Genomic DNA, 17,741 nt, shown 5'->3' with positions numbered 1-17,741 from the left:
AGCCTGGAGCCTGTTTCGGATTCTGTGTCTCCCTCTCTCTGACCCTCCCCTGTTCATGCTTTGTCTCTCTCTGTCTCAAAAATAAATAAGCGTTAAAAAAAAAAAATTAGAGTGACGCATCACTTTGGGGATCTGCTCGGCTGCTCGGTCGGGGTGGGATGTGACGGGCTGGCTTTGGGAAGGCAGCATACTTATTGCGTGCCAGGGAGGGGGAGCGCTCACGGCGAATCTCCAGTTTCTTCCTTAGAACAACCCTGTGAGGGCAGTACTCTCATGCTCCCCATTTAATAGATGAAGAAGCTGAGGCCCGGAGAGCTTGTGTAACTTTGCCAAGGTCACAGAGCGAACACGTGGTGGAGCCGGGGCAGAGACGGCGGCAGCCTGCCCTGGCTCCTGTCCGCGGGGTCGGTGGCCTGTGTTGTGCAGCTATCCCCGCGGGCGGTCACGGAGCGAGGCCTGCCGCATGTGAGTTAAGCGAGTGAGTCACTTATGCGCCGAGCGGCTCCCCGGGTGCGTAGGCATTGGAGCGTGGTGAGCAAACAGAAGCAGGCCGGTGGATCTTACCTGCTGGAAAGGAAACAGGCTTTCTGTGCCAGCTCTCACAATCGAGGCAGAAGTTAGATGTGTACAGAAGCATGCAGCATATTATGGGTATTTAAAATAGGGGGGGCTGCACAACCTTGCTTATCACTGAAAACGTGGTAACCTCTTCTTTCCAGAGTCAGTTGCTAGACGATCACCTCAAAGTCCGTTTCAGTTCTATCCTTCTATGACCCTGTGATAAACTCACAGAAGAAGCGATACGCTGAGGGGTGCTTATTATTATCAAAAAAAAAAAAAAAAAATAGGTAGTCTTCGAGGATTGAAGGATATGGTTTCCCTGGTTTTATCTCTGCAGTAAGACGAGCGCTCAGAGTGGTCGTCGTATTTAACCAGCATCCGCCGGGAATGGCATTATGCCCGCAGTCGCGACCGTAGACCTTCCTCAGTCATACATCATCTCCGTGGTGCTTTTCCTGCCTGGATAATGACAGGGAGTACTTTGGTTCTGAGAAATGGTGTAGCAGAGCGTCTAAGGACAGGCGGCCCAAATCAGACTGCCCATATTCACAATTCCTGATGCCGCCAGTAACCGTGTGGGCGTGGGCCAATTATTTACTTTCTCTGCGCTTCCTCGTCGGTAACGTGCGGATAAGAACAGTACCCATCTCACAGCGCCGTTGAGGGGATTAAGTGAATTAATACGTACGAATGCTTGCCCATAGGCTATGTCAGTGAGCTCTGTCACCGTTCTTTGCTTGCTGAGTGTCACAGTCACCGTGACATAACAGTGTTGTGTATCGTGCTTCCTGCTGATAGATCTCAAGGGATTCTTCTCTCCCTGGGGCTTATGTTATTTCCAGAACATAAGGCTGTCTTGTGATGCACTAAGTGGCACCTGAGTGGCCTTGAAGGATTAACACTTATCTTTAAAAATCCAATTTTTTTTTTTTTTTTTTTTTTTTTTTTTAACCACGATGTAGGCACCGTGGACAATCTTTTTGAGCTATAGTTTAGGAGATGGGATTAAGAAATTTCAGCCCCGTGGTGAAGTATTTTAAGAACCTGCTGAAAGATGAGGGGAAAGATAAAACGGGGAGAATTAAATTACTTTAGATCTACAGAAATAACTGTACTTTCAGGCCTCAACAAACTAGATCACACGCCGCAGAGAGACTGGTGTTTATAAGTGGAACCTAGAAAACGCAACAGGATTGGAAACAAATCAGAAAGAATTAATGGCTTTGGCTGAGAAAACTGGTTTTGAGCCAATCGTGTGGAGAGAAAACTCTAATGATGTTTGCATGGCAGATTTAAATCTGAAACCGTGGCTCTTCTAAGAGCTTTAATTACGCTGTGCCACTTACGCAGGCCACGACTGTCTCAAAGTCTCCCCTCGGTCCCCCGTCTAGATGGAAACTCTACGTTGAAACAAATGAAAGGTTACGTTTCGCAAAATCACGGGCACGGGAAGCTGTACTATTTCACAGAAACAAATCTAATGGCCGAAACAGAACATGATACTGAAGGATCCCCATTGTACCGGGCTTGTGTGCAAAGACGCTCAATTATGTTTCGTGGTCCAGGTCAACACGCGGGAACAAAATGAGCGTGAAGTGCTCCTTCATCGGTAATCATCTGCACACAAAACATGCACTTCTTTTCCTCCGCGTTCGCTAGAAAGGTTACACAGACAATGCGGACACAACTCTTTTGTTACTGTTCAGACAACAGATGCAAGGTCTCCTCTTCAGATGCCTAGGTAAGACACGGACGCGGAGAGGCAGGGGAGGGTGGTCTCCTATGCATGCACCATGATATTTGCTGGCTTTCATGGACCGTATTCGAGGACTTACCGTACTCCAAACAAAATAAAATCAAATCTCCATTTAATGAAGAGCCTCACATGTAGCATAGCACTCGATCAAAAAAAACCTACTAAAATTAGAGCATGTTTCTAGCACAATTAACATCCTTGGCACTCATAATAAAATATTCAATAACTGGCCATTTTGCCTGTTGAGGAGGTGAATGAAAGCACTGCTATTAATCATTTAGCAGTTATTTATTTGCCACTTTATTTTAAGTAGGCAGTTAAATTGAAACTGCACATGTTATTATTGATTTAGGTTTAATTTAATCCTTTCAAACAGACCAATTATTCCCAATTTATATGCCATTAAATCTTTTATGCATATGAACAGCAAATTCAATTTTTGTTTAAGTGTAAAGTTTTTAATGCTTCTTTAAGGAACTAGAAAACTGGCAATCACTGCCAAGGATTTCTGAATTCTAGGCTCATGTTAATCTTTTAATCAATGGCTTTTAAGTAAATCAAATGAAATAAATCCAAAGGATTAAAAAATCACTTCTGCAAGTATGAAATAAAATGGTGCCACAAACAATACGGATGTACTTCGGGTAGGTTGTTTACAGTTCGGGAAATTTCATTTAATGTAGGCATTCTGCTAAAAAAAAAAAAAAAAAAAATTAAACGTTTTAATGGAAGAATGTTGCTTTAATGAACTGAAGGCCAAACACTATCTACGGAAACACACCGAAGAGAAGGGATTGGATGGTACCGAATGGATTTTATTTACAGCAATTCTATAATATGGGTAATTCCGACTACAGTCCCTTCTTTGTTGACCACAGATTTATGGCGGCAAAAGAACCAGATATTTGCCCCACGTTCAGCCTTGATTCAAGGGCAATCTGCGACTTAAAGGAAAATAAATGCTGTAAAGAGTGTGTGTGTGTGTAATCGCAGTGTAAAATCCTAGTACCTCACTTCTATCACTTACGTGAAACAAAGCCAACCTACACCTTCACAAGGAAAATGTTGCATGTGCAGTATTTAGAAACATAATTCCTCGCAGTCAGTGAGGGTTACAGCGCTCACTAGGAATTTTCCGCACAGGCCTTGGATGTTCTTTTTGATCTGCAGAAACGCTGCCTTCTTAGAAGCAGAGCCTTGGATTTATAAAATGTCTAGGTGCTTACGCTTTCTTTAGATAGAATGTCCTGTCTTTGAGATACCAGATATTGACAGCATTGTACCTGCAAGGTAGCCGTGATGTCATGAGAAAAGCAGTGGAAGGGACAGGTCTTGAACCATGGATCCCAAGTCCAGATTTTGCCACTGACCGGCTGGGTGCACTTGGGTGAATCTCTTCACCGCCCTCGGCCCTCGGTTCCTCCTTTGGACGATAAGGAAAATAGGCTGGGCTTTAAGAGCCCTGCAGCTCTAAGAATCCAGTTTTATTCATTGGATTGCATCCATTGTGCTAAACTCACCAACGTACATAAGAGGTGGAGGGGTGGCTGGGTGGCTTAGTTGAGTAAGCGTCCAACTTTGGCTCAGGTCATGATCTCACGGTTTGCATGGCCTCATGGTTCATGAGTTCGAGCCCCGCATTGGGCTTTCTGCTGTCAGCGAGGAACCCTCTCTCTGTCCCTTCCTCCCTCCCTCCCTCTCTCTCAAAAATAAACATTAAAAAAAAAAAAAACGAATTGGAAAAAGTATTCATTTTAAATTCAATATATTCAAAATGTATAGTAATGAAAGCTTTCTATATTTTCACACTTGCCAGGGAGTAGAAATAAAATGAATACAATAAAGGCCATGGATTAAGCCATTCCTTTAGTAACTTGGTTATAATCTGCTTAATCATCTTGATAAACTCACAGGATTGTAGGTGATGTGAATTTAAATTCTGCTTTGTGAGGTTCGGAACTCGCTATTTACTAATTTAACGCAGTAAGCATCCCAATTTTGAAATAAGCCAGAAAGGAACTGGTGGTGGTCTCCGAGGACATTAAACCCCAGGGCACTGTGGCGTTAGCATTTCTGGCGGGGACTCTGCCTTTAATGGACACAATCTATGCCCACGCACATACTTTACTTTTGTCTCTGACGGCTCATCCGTCGTGATGGCACCCTGCCTTCCCGGAGGAGGGCACCGAGGTTTAACTACAGCAGAGTTTCTGAACAAACGGATGAAAAGAAAACAAATGACTAATACCTACGGCTAAAAGTCACTTCTCTGATACAGCCACTCCCACGTGATCGGAAACAAACAACAAAAATGCTGGTAGCTGTTCCCCCAAATACTGTGTGGAGTAAGGAAGGCAGCGTAATATATTTCAAGTGGTTGGCCATCCGATGTCCTTAAATTGAAAATCTATCCAATAAAGTCAATAAAAATGAACACGGGTGAATGTTTCTAGAGACCAACAGGGATGAGTGTGGGCTCCTGGAATCTCTCACAATGTTCTTAGTAACACTAGCATGTTAAACGTGCCCTCGGGTGTCATCCTTACTCTACTAATGGGGGGGGGGGGGCGGATCTTTCCACCACCTGTGAAAGAAAGTCTGCCCTCAGCTTAATATTTCCAGTGTGTTCTCCAAAACAGCCTGGGAAATTTGAGGGGAAATGAAATGCTGAGTTTTGCTCCTTTTTTTTTTTAACATTTATTTTTTGAGAGACAGAGCATGAGCAGGGGAGGGGCAGAGAGAGAGGGAGACACAGAATGCAAAGCAGGCTCCAGGCTCTGAGCTGTCAGCACAGAGCCCGATGTGGGGCTCGAGCCCACAAGCCATGAGATCATGACCCGAGCCCAAGTCGGATGCTTAACTGACTGAGCCACCCAGGCGCCCCGCTGAGTTTTGCTTTTTACCAAGTCTCTTTTGGTTCTTCAGTACTGCTCTAAGCCCTCCACCTGATTCTTGTATTAGCAATCAGAAATACCTATGAAAGCATTTGAGGGGAAGATCCTATACCACCACGGCACGATAAAAATGCAGATTATTACTGAATCCATTTCTTACTTTTAGACAGTTTTAAGTATTACAGGGTAAGAATTCCTCATTGTGGGGGGGCACCTGGGTGGCTCAGTTGGTTAAGCGTGTGACTCCGGCTCAGGTCATGATCTCCTGGCACGTGAGTTCGAACCCCACCTCGGGCTCTGTGCTGACAGCTCGGAGCCTGGAACCTGCTTTGGACTCTGTATCTCTCTCTCTGCCACTTCCCTACCTGCACTCCGTCTCCCTGTCTCTCTCTCTCTCTCTCATAAATAAGCATTAAAATAAATTAAAAAAAAAAAAAAACAAGAATTCCTCATTGTGCCTGTCTCCTGCCCGGTGATTTCTGGTATGAGGTGGTTTATTAGAATATGGGATCTTTGGTGAAGGCTTTCATTCCCAGGTGATGCAGAAGACACCTACAGGCCTTGATGAATGAAAACATTTCTGTTTCCCAGGACAGATGCTGCGGGATATAGGCTCCAATGACCCTGCCGCCCCGAGCAAAGTGCGATCAATGTTTGTGCATTGCAAAGGCACAGTATCCTTGAAAACAATGTGTGTTACTTTCCTAAAATTTATAACCTTACATACATATTTACTCTGGCCTCCATTTAGTCCATATCGAGATTGTTATAGCTTTAATTTTTGCTATCAGCCCTGATCACCTATCTAGATAACTGATAATTAGAGGATCAGGCTTTGGTTAGGAGAGCTTTCATTCAGTTCAATTTCTGGCTCTGCCACTTAGAAACGACATACACCTACACAACTCTCAAAGCCTTGGTTCCTTATCTGCAAAATGGGGATAATAGTGCCTAAGAGGCTCTCGTAAGGATAAATGAGATAGTATATATATAAAGCAAATAGTTCTACAAATGGTAGCTAATTACATTTAAGTATTCTTATTAAACACATATACTGGGTATGGTACCGCTGCCCCCTGACTTTTTTTTTTTTTTCTTTTCAACATATAAGGTTTCAGAGGCCCCAGGACTGAAGAGGCTATTTCTAATGCTCTAGGAATTACATTGATCTCTTTCTTTGCCATTGCCGAGTTTCCTATGGCTAGTTGTGGAGTGGGGTTTAAGGATTATCACGTGGAGATCCTCTCTCCACTCTCGATTCATTCACTGTAGTCAATGCCGCTCCAATTTCCATTAAGTAAAAGGTTTTCTCTAATCCATATACATTGAACTATGGCTTGACTTTGGTGAGGTACAGGAGAGTAATTGCTTTGAGGAGGTTCTGGGAACATCAAAACAGAAGAGTGGGGCTCAAGCGATTTGTCAGGCAGCTTTTAAAATTGTTGCCTGTAACAGCAAGAGGAAAGAGATTTTTCATGGTTTTAAGGCAAGGCTTTGACTAATTGTTTTTGAACTACAATTCCCAGAATACCATCTACCTCACAAAAATGAAAGCCTGCTTGAATTTCATAGGAGAGCCTGGGATCGATTTGTCTGTTTCACGGCTAGCAAACTACCTAGGGCCAAGCAACAACTGCACATAGGAAAGGTTTCTAGGACTAAAGTGAAAAAGGCCAGTAACTAACCTGAATAATATTTTTGAGGCATTATTTGGCTAAATGCTTCAGTTCTGTTTTCCTTTGTAGTGGAGAACTGGTCCTCCTAATGTTCAGTGCACGAAGCACTACACCGCCAAACAATTACTAGGGCTAAAAGCCATTCTAACCCCGGGGATGACAGTCTGTCATTAAAGATTTTGAAATAAAATCAGTCTACAAAAAACAGCAATCTTTATGGATCTCTGAATCAGAAGACGAGGGCCCTGACCATAATTTTGATTTCTATAAGTAGTAGTCTTTATTTTGAAATACATTGAGTGGCATTTACATTGGCCTGGGGTAAAGAGCAAGGGAGAAAAGTCTGCTTCCTGAGCACTGGACTCAAAAGAAGAAAAACTCAACATTGGGGAAATGAGGTCACTTAATGGATCCTTGCTTTGGTTTCTCCGCTGTAAAAGTACAGACAAGAATGCCTATCTACTGCAAAGATCTGTCCTTTCCAATGCCCTCGTTTCTGGAGGAAAAAAACCCCAGAAGAACTACCATTTATTACCTAGGAGACTCTGACTCCCTTACATCAGAGCTATGATAAAAACACGGCTTAAGGCACAGAGACTGTGTGAGTTTTCCACTCTACCACTCAGCCGATGTAATAAATGTATATAATAACAATCCCTTTAAGCGTCGTGGGCAGCCTTTAAAATGGGGATCATTGTAGCATCTCCTAACAGGGCTGCATACAGATTAAATGAGACAATATGCATAAAGTGTTTAGTGCAGTGATGGGCTCATGATAAACATCCTATAAATGCTGGCTATTGTTACAAGAACCTTAATAGTGACCTTTGGCTTCTCTTCTTCCTTCAGTCACCGTATCTAATGTGTCAACAGGCCCTGTCAACTCATGTTCTCATTCTCTCTCTTTCTAGATTACCTATGCAGTAAATGAATAAAAGATTGCTAAGAAGTCTACACATCCACGGAAGGGTACATACTGGTTCTCTCTGAGGAGGCACGTGGGGGAATGGGTTTGAGAAGGGGAATAAGGACACTTTATCTGTAACATTTTAGGTCTTTCAAAAAATATACGACACACATATGGCAAGAAGGGTTAATCTGTAGATTAGGATTTTTGTCATATTTTTTTAAATCTTTATTTTGAGAGAGAGGGAGAGAGAGAGAGAGGAAGAGAGAATCCCAAGCAGGCTTCACAACGTGGGCCTTGATCTCAGGCATCATGAGATCATGACCTGAGCTGAAATTCAGAGTCGGATGCTTAACTGACTGAGCCGCCCAAGCCCCCCAGAATTTTGTCAAAATTTAAATCAACGTCAAGAACAAAACCACAAGTATCCTCCCACAGCACTATGATGTTCAACAAGTTACTTGATCTCTGTTCACCTCATTTTCCTTATCCATAAAATGGGAATAGCAGCATTTTCTTGCAGGATGGCAATGCAGAATTAAAAGAAATGACAGATGGGCCTTTAAAAAGAGATACTGTTGTCATGGCTATAAATTGTTACTATTTGGTAGTCTCTTTGTCCATCATGAGTTTACCCTCTAACTCACGATGCACCTGCTTACAGGATAATCTTCCTTACACATGGCTTCGTCTCCCAGGTGTCCCCAAGAGCCTGTATTCTCTCCCTGTGGTGTACCCAACCCAGGCCACGCAGGGGTGGCTGTCTGGCTGATGCCTCCCTGAGCCCCTCTCTCTCCCCCAGCGCCGTGGCTGCACCTTGGTCACAGCACTTACTGCTTAGAAGCAAATGCACTTGATTCTGCAGGATGTCCGTAGTGAAAGAAATAAGGAAGGAAAGCAGAAAGGAAGAAAAAGACTCAGGACTGGGCCCTCACTGTGGCTCCCGCAGGTGCCCTTGTTAGGACGGTGTTGCTGGGGCTGGTTGTTGGGTTCCATGTTCAATGCCCTGTCTGGGGGGTGGGCTGGTTGCATTCACTGTGGTCCCTATAATCAGGACCCTGTGCCGTCCTCTTTCTCTATGCTCCTCTGGCACCAAGTGGGGCTTTAACGTGTCACGCGTTTGTTCTAATTCCGTTGTTGTCAAATTTTACCTTCTTTCCAAAACCCTGCCTGCCCAAGTTCTAGGCCTTCTATAAACTTTGTTCAATATATTTTACCCATTTAGGGGCGCCTGGGTGGCTCAGCCGGTTGAGCGTCCGACTTCGGCTCAGGTCATGATCTCACAGCTCGTGAGTTCGAGCCCCGCGTCGGGCTCTGCGTTGACAGCTCAGAGCCTGGAGCCTGTTTTGGATTCTGTGTCCTCCTCTCTCTCTGCCCCTAACCCACTCACATTCTGTCTCTGTCGCTCTCAAAAATAAATAAACACTAAAAAAATTTTTTTAATATATTTTATCCATTTAGAAAAAAACCCCTGATACCTATATAACTTATAAAGCACTTCGTTCTACACACTCTGTGTATATTGATTGACTTTCACCTCAAAACTCAGTGAAGGAACTATTGTCCCATTTCAGTGATGACAGAACTGAGGCACAGAGAGATTAAGTGAACTTGGCCAAGTCACACGGCTAGTAAGTGGCAGAATCTGAATCCAGACTGTCTGTTTTGGACTGTATACTTCATCACCCTGTGAAAACCTCTTTTCTAATCAGTCGCTTTTAACTTCTTCCATACTGTGTCAGAAAATTAGTATTTTCGTTAAAACCGAGTACTGTACTCATTTATATTCTCTTAAATTATTTGGTAGCTCCCACATAGCATTATGTTAATACCCCATAAATACAGTTTACTAGAAATTAAATCCTTATATGATTATATAAGCCCCGGGAGGTAGCTAGGATTCTACTCCCAGAATGTATTTACTGACCTCGATAGCCGTCCTGGGAGATAGGCAGGCCAGATCAGTTTGACCGGTGAGAAAAATGAGTCGCAAAAGAGTTAAATGATTTATTCCAAATTATAGACTAGATAGCAGTGTGTGGACTAAATCAAGACCACCTGGTTCCACGTCCTGGTGCTTCCCTATATAACAGGCTTCCTGGAATTTCTCCAAGGTCAGGCCGTAGCAGTGGAGGCACTTGGAACATGGACAGGAAATGAGGAGTGCATATGCCCTTATTAACACCCATTCTTGTCTTTTGCATATTTTTTAGTTAAAAAGAAACAACCAACCAACCAAACATGGCAAAACCTGGCTTCGAGCTGTCCTTAGTTGCTTGGGACCGGTGCCAGACACATCACAAGGTGTTCATGACTATAGCCTGTCCTTACTGTTGCTTGTAATTATTTAACAATACATTTCAGAACCCACTGGTATCTTACACAAGCCAGTTCCTTACCTGGAATATATGCCATCGTTCTGGGTACGGAGGTTTTCCTTGCTGTCCTTCTGGGCAGCGTTTCTGCTTGCTTCCTCTTCTGTCTCACTCAGGCTTTCCAGTTGAGGGCTTTCCTCCTCCAGGCTGTCAGGCTCCATATTGTCCTGGATTGGATTTCCAAGTTCAGACTGGGACTTGCTCTCTTGAGTGAAGCTTTCTGAATCGGATTCCAAGGAGTCTTTTGAAATCAGGTGTAAGTCTTTCTTAAAAGGTGGCTCTGTGGACTGGACTTTTAAGCTGGTGTGGTGGACAGGAGACCGAATTGAGAGCTTGGGAATTAATTTACTATGACTCATCTTGAAAAAATACACTTATGAATATGAATACAAATATTCTCGATAGGAGCAGTTGGCTTGAATATTTAAAGCTGCGGTTCACAAAAGCATCACCTAAAAAACAATGAAGTTTATGTCACTTGGCGACTCCTGAAAGCTCTTGAATTCCAGGGTTACTCAAACATTTAAGTGAGTAGAACTCTGTTATATTAATCTGCAGCCTTTTGTACCCTTTTGTGGGAGGAAGGTCTATTAGAAAAACTATTGTGTTTTTCTCTCTACGGAAACACATCTGATGTGGAGCTCATAGATAGCCTGAGTAATCAAATGCAGCTTTATTGAGGAAATCCAGTGGCTAGATTCCTTCCTCTGCCTTCCAAGGGCCTGTGACAGACACGCCTGGACAAGAGCTAAGTGATTAATTATTTCAAACACCCAGGGCACCAATATAAATATGCCAGGTTCAGGAGTATTCGTGAATAGAATAAAACAGGTTCAGGGTCTACCTTTTGAAAAGTAGAGGAGAAAAAAGGGAAGAATGTGTTTTGGAACCGTAAAGAGGGAAGGCTTTTGTGCGTAGACCTATATTGGCCGGTCTTGTCATTTAGGAGACGTGTTGGTACCCAGCTTGCTACTGGGTAGGAACGTGTAACTTAGGTGGCCATCACATGGAGGTCAACCTGCGGTCGGTATATATACTTAAAAAAGCAATGATTAGAACCGTTTAACAAAACGTTTGGAGGCTTTGTGCATTCGGCCACTCAGTGGCTCATAGCAGAGGCTGGACCTCTACCTACCTGGGAGGGATGTTGTCCTGGAGAATGTTGGGTGGGTGGGAGATTGGCCTGAGTAACAGCGAGGGTCCCTTCTAACTCTCTTAAGTGTGTGGTTCCAGGCAAGCCTTCCCTGTCTCAAAGGGCTGTCATAAAGACCCACGAGACGGTTTATGGAAAGGGGTGCTCTGAGTTCATATCAGATTGAAAGGAGATGATGATTTTGGATTGTGCTCCCTTTCATCTCTACCTAGCATTCCTATTTTGCTCTGTTTTCTTTCTCCCTGCCTTTGTGCCATTTTTTCCCCCCCTGTAGGTCAGGTAACAGAAACTTTACCATCAGAGATTCCTGTAACATTTTTAAGGGCTTGCTCTTGTTGTTTTGGCAGACCGCTAGCTTTAATTAAATAAATGAACTTATTCGGATTCCTTGCCCTGTAATAACGTGGAATCTGGTTACTAACGTTATCAGCTCCTTGGGGGAAAATACCTTAACAAACAAAACAGACAAAAGGCAGCTTTCAGATTTAAATACATTATGAAGTGGTTTTCTTTTTAATTCAAAATCCCCCAAGGGGGTAGACTAATATATTATCGGTTAACTGTACAGACTAGTTTGCTGTATCGGCTCATTTTAAAAATACATAGTGTGCCTTACCTTGTTAGCTCAATATTGATAAGCAGATTAACTGTTGCTCTTTAGGGTGTTTTTATTTTTATTTTTTTTAAGTTTTTTTTTTTAAGGTTTATTTTTTTTTATTTTTTTATTTTTTAAATTTTTTTCAACGTTTATTTATTTTTGGGACAGAGAGAGACAGAGCATGAACGGGGGAGGGACAGAGAGAGAGGGAGACACAGAATCGGAAACAGGCTCCAGGCTCTGAGCCATCAGCCCAGAGCCTGACGCGGGGCTCGAACTCACGGACCGTGAGATCGTGACCTGGCTGAAGTCGGACGCTTAACCGACTGCGCCACCCAGGCGCCCCTTTAAGGTTTATTTTTGAGAGAGACACAGAGTGCTAGCAGGGAGGAGCGGAGAGAGAGAAAGAGACAGATTCAGAATCTGAAACCGGCTCCAGGCTCTGAGCTGTCAGCACAGAGCCGGAGGCGGGGCTTGAACTCATGAACCTGAGCTGAAGTCGGAGGCTTACCTGACAGAGCTACCCAGGTGCCCCTCGGGTGTCTTTAGAAAGCAGCAAATCCAACAAGTACGAACATTTTAATGGAAAATTTGTATAAACATCTGTTAAGAGTTTTACTGAATGAGTTTAAGTCTCTGTACTTGGGATCTTCTAGACAAAGCTTAAAATAATCATTCTGTTTCAATTTGGAATTGCTCACGAAATCCTTCCGTCCCCTCAGTAGTTCTTAAATAGGCTAAGGTTTCTGAGATTTAACGAATAAAAAAATAATGTCCGTGGAAGAAGATAATTTTGTTGTTAATGAAATCTGGGATAGTGGGGAGACAGCAAAGCCAAACATCACCAGGCTTTGGTGGAGGCCTGATCTCATAAAGGCGTGAGATTAAAGAGGGGAAACTGGTATCTTGAATAAATGAGCACACGGGCATTTTAAATGTAATGAAAGTGGCTCCCTAGTGGTACGGTTGTTTTTCACTGAATTTCTGACCTAGAGAGGCTGACAAATCTCGTTACAAAGTAAACAAGACAGGCTGGGATGTCGCCATTGGTATCCAGGCGCTGAGACTCGGCCAGTTCCCTAGGGTTCTCTTCAAGACCTTGAGTCTCGTCCTCTCATACAGGGAGGAACGAATTTCCTTCTGTAGGTGAAAGGGAACTCTGCGTGTTCTGGCTAAGAGGAAAAGTAGAAAGTTGTCCTGTTGTGGAACAGCCTGGAAACTGCCCGTACGGGGCGGCCGGTTTGTTTTCTGTATTTGCCTTCCCCCCCCCCCCCCCCCCCCCCACTGATGGACAAGACTGGGCAGCAAAGGCGTTTTAAGATCAGGGAAGTGACGGGTCCGTGCCCTGCACGGGTCTTAGTCAACAGAGGACAGGGCTGCTCTGGGAGTCTGGGCACCAAAGCCTTTCCAGGGGCCCTTGTCCCTGCCTCGCCACGGTCCCCCTTCCCGCCTGGACCCCAAATGCTGTCTAGCACGGGCTTCTTGGGTGTCTCCTGGTCCTGATCCAGTTTCCTCTGGAGGTTTCCTGCTGTCCCCGTCCCCACCGCCCCCCCCCCCCAAGTCTCAGCTCTTCCCATTTCCCTCCCAGGCACGCGCACCCCACCCCCCCTTCAGGAGGCAACCGCCTGTCACCTGCCCAGCGCTCCTCGGAGACCGTGACCCCCGCAGCCCGCATTCTCCAGTGCCGCCACCAGCCGGCCTCCCTCCCGCCGCCCGGCCCCGCCCCGCCCGCGTCGCAGGTGCTGCCCTGGAGACCAAAAAGCCAACAAGACCCAAGCCCGGAGCTCAGCTAGCGAGGTGCCGGGGGGCGGGGCCCGCGCCGGTGGGGGGGGCGGGGCCCGCGCCGGCGGGGGGGGGGGGGGGGGGGGGGCGGGGCCCGTGCCGGGTGGGGGGGGGGGCGGGGGCACGCGTGATGGAGCCCCGTGCTCTTGCAGAGAAGGTGGGACCAGTTGTGATGACTGCGTTCAAATGCGATAGAGCAATGCAGAGAGGGATCTTAAAAATGTTGAGGAAGAAAACCCCTCAAAATACGTACTGTGTTATCTTGTATATAAAGTTACAAAGAGGAAAAATTAAACTGTGCTATATTTATGGATGCACAGTTTGTGTCGAAAACTAAAAAAAACAAAACAAAACACAAAAGCAAAGTAGTGATTCTCATAAAGTTAGGATTGTGGTTAGCTCTGGCAAGCAGGCGGGGGGGGGGGGGGGGGGGGGGAGTTGGCGTGAGAGACAATGGCTTAATAAGCAACACGACAATACTCTGTTCTTCACAAATTCCTAAGAATTAGCACATACAAGGAAAGCCATAAAGTGCATTGTTTTTATCTGCTGCTGTGGTAATACCAGCTATACTTTGTGTATAAGTGACACTTCCCAGGGTTTGCAAAGTGCTTTTCCATGTATTATCTGCTCGAATTAAGCTGGCAACCTGACCATCACCAAAACACAAAGAAGAATGAGAAAGACAAGGCAAAAAAATCATCAATATGGATAGGTTAGCAACGCCGGAGTGATTTTCATCCTTCCCCACCCCCATTCCGTCTATCCCTTCTCCCTACGGTTTTTTTTTTTTTTTAAATTAATTTATTTATTTTGAGAGAAAACAGAAGCAGGGGAGGGACATTAAGACAGGGAGGGAGGGAGAGAGAAAAAGAGAGAGGGAGGGAGGGAGAGAATCCCAAGCAAGCTCCACACCATCAGCACGGGGCTCAACTCCGGGCTCGAACTCATGAGCTGTGAGATCATGACCCGAGCTGAAATCAGTAAAATCCTCCACTAGTTCTCCCCTCCTGGACCAACTTCTACCCAGTTACATGACCTTGGTGAGCTTCCTCTCCTACAGGAAGAATTTTCAGACAGTCCCCTGACACTGTCCTCATGACCCTTGGACCCGGGTAGTTCTCAATCCTGGGCGGTCTTGTCCTCCAGGGGACATCAGTGGTGTCTGGACACATTTTTTACGGTCATGACTTCCAGGAGTGCTTCTGGCATCTACTGGCTGGAGGCCAGGGATGCAGCCAAACAACGTGCCAACGAGGAGGGCGGTCTCCACCACCAAAAAAACCACTCAGTTCAAAATGTAAATAGGGCTGAGGTTGACAAACCCCATGCTAGACTAATGGCCCTTGGTCTGTGGCCCCACAGTACCCCAGTGCACGGTTCTGTCCTTATACGTGTCCTTATGTAGGTATGGTAGTGTATTCCTTATTAGTCACTTGTTAATGATTCTGTCACCTCCTTACTACAGGGTAAGCTCCTGGAGAGCGAGGACTAGCATTGTGCATGGCACTTAGTAGATGCTCAATAAATGCTGAAAATCCCCAATACCTTGATAATTTAGCCCTTGCATGGAGGGTAGATAAGCTCTTTTAATAGAGATATACTCTTATTTGGCACATAACTGGGATGATTACATCACTTGTTATTTAAGCCCAGGATACACTCAAGAATAAAAAATATAGGCTATTAATAAATATCAACTGAAATCTTCACGGGTAGCTGGAAAGTGCTGTCATTCTGGGCATAACTCTAACAAGGTTAATTGTCTGGTTCCGTCGCCTAATATGTTAAATTAGAAGCAGCAAGTTAGAGATGGATAATGAAAGGCACCCAGAGGACAGAGATGGGACACTACCAGCAAGTGAAGAGACAGGAATATCACAAAAATAAGACATGTTCAGGAAAACAAAGCAACTTGCAGTCATTTGGTGTAGGCACCCGGGAACCTTGTAGCTGAAAACCCTGTGTGCCAGTCAGGGGATGATAGCAAGTACACGATTAATTTCCATAATGATTATTTATTTATTTATTTTTACAATGTCAACCTTTTTATTTTCCATTCGTATTTAAATTCATAACAAATCCACAAATTTGTAAAAGTATACAAGGAAAAAATGGTGTGACTGAGCATGGAAGTGATCACTCTTTTTGCCGTTAATAGGTCCCATAGTCCTCATCTGGGAGATGGAAAGGGTTAGATGAAATGTGGTTTTCACACTGTGCTCTTTGGTACCCTGTGGTTCCCTGGGGAGGGCAAGAGGGCAGCTGTCCGTTTACCAGCCTCTCCCAGTAGAACAGCTCTGTTTTTAATTTTTAAAAAATTATTTATTTTTTAATTTGCATCCAAGTTAGCATCTAGTGCAACAATGATTTCAGGAGTAGATTCCTTAGTGCCCCTTACTCATTTAGCCCCTCCCCCCTCCCATACCCCCTCCAGCAACCCTCTGTTTGTTCTCCTGTATCGTCCCCCTCCCTGTTTTTATATTCTTTTTGTTTCCCTTTCCTTATGTGCCTCTGTTTTGTCTCTTAAAGTCCTCATATGAGTGAAGTCATATGATATTTGTCTTTCTCTAATTCGCTTAGCATAACACCTTCCAGTTCCATCCACGTAGTCGCAAATGGCAAGATTTCATTCTCTTTATATATATATATATGTGTGTGTGTGTGTGTATACACACACACACACACATGCCACATATTTTTTATCCATTCATCGGTGGACATTTGGGCTCTTTCCATACTTTGGCTATTGTTGAGAGTGCTGCTATAAACATTGGGGTGCATGTGCCCCTTCGATGGATGTTGTATCCCTTGGATAAATACCTAGTGGTGCAATTGCTGGGTCATAGGGTAGTTCTATTTTTAATTTTTTGAGGAACTTCCATACTGTTTTCCAGAGTGGCTGCCCCAGTTTGCATTCCCACCAGCAGTGCAAAAGGGATCCTCTTTCTCCGCATCCTCACCAGCATCTGTTGTTGCCTGAGTTGTTCATGTTAGCCATTTGGACAGGTGTGAGGTGGTATCTCATTGTGGTTTTGATTTGTATTTGCCTGATGATGAGTGATGTGGAGCATTTTCTCATGTGTCGGTTGGCCATCTCGATGTCTTCTTTGGTGAAGTATCTATTCCTGTCTTCTGTCCGTTTCTTCCCTGGAAGATTTCTTTTTTGGGTGTTGAGTTTGATAAGTTCTTTATAGATTTTGGACGCTAACCCTTTATCTGATATGTCATTTGCCAGTATCTTCTCCCATTCTGTCGGTTGCCTTGTAGTTTTGCTGATTGTTTCCTTCGCTGTGCAAAAGCTTTTTATCTTGATGAGGTCCCAATAGTTCATTTCTGCTTTGGTTTCCCTTGCCTCTGGAGACGTGTTGAGTAAGAAATTTCTGCGGCCAAGGTCAAAGAGGTTTTTGCCTGCTTTCTCCTCGAGGATTTTGATGGCTTCCTGCCTTACATTTAGGTCTTTCATCCAGTTTGAGTTTACTTTTGTGTCTGGTGTAAGAAAGTGGTCCAGGCTCATTTCTCTGCATGTCACTGTCCAGTTTTCCCAGCACCATTTGCTGAAGAGACTGTCTTTATTCCATTGGATGTTCTTTCCTGCTTTGTCAAAGATTAGCTGGTCATATGTGTGTGGGTCTATTTCTGGGTTCTCGATTCTATTCCATGGGTCTGAGTGTCTGTTTTTGTGCCACATAACTATTAACTCTTAAAAACTCATAGAGTAGATCAGTTAAGTAAATGCTGAGTAGAAAGGTAAAAATCATGCAATATATTTTATAAAGAAAAGATTTTTTCCCAAAAATATTCAAATGTTTTCTTCTTCTTTTTTTATTTGCGAGAGAGAGAGAATCAATCCTAAGCAGGCTCCCTGCTCAGTGTGGAGCCTGACATGGGGCTTGATCCCACGACCTTGGGATCATTAACTGAGCCAGAAATCGAGACTCGGATGCTCAACTGAGACACCAAGTTGCCCCTGAAATGTTTAAAATTTCAAGGGACAAACTCTCAATTATCCACCCCCACCCCCACCCCCACAAAGCAT

General features: G+C 44.3%; 1 protein-coding gene across 1 annotated transcript in view; it reads right to left on the bottom strand.

The window, feature by feature from the left end:
- JHY (junctional cadherin complex regulator) overlaps nucleotides 1–13,644 on the bottom strand; it is a 60,163-nt gene extending 46,519 nt beyond the window's left edge. Inside the window, 2 exon segments of the mRNA XM_042906567.1 lie at nucleotides 10,194–10,621; nucleotides 13,553–13,644. Of these exon segments, the coding sequence (XP_042762501.1) occupies nucleotides 10,194–10,528 (335 nt within the window). The 5' untranslated portion in view covers nucleotides 10,529–10,621; nucleotides 13,553–13,644.
- Between the last annotated feature and the right edge of the window lie 4,097 nt (nucleotides 13,645–17,741).

Source organism: Panthera leo, chromosome D1 (genome assembly GCF_018350215.1).
Source record: "Panthera leo isolate Ple1 chromosome D1, P.leo_Ple1_pat1.1, whole genome shotgun sequence".
Taxonomy (NCBI): Eukaryota; Metazoa; Chordata; class Mammalia; order Carnivora; family Felidae; genus Panthera; species Panthera leo.
The sequence above is the reverse complement of the archived record's forward strand: the minus strand, read 5'-3'. Positions and strand labels throughout refer to the sequence as shown.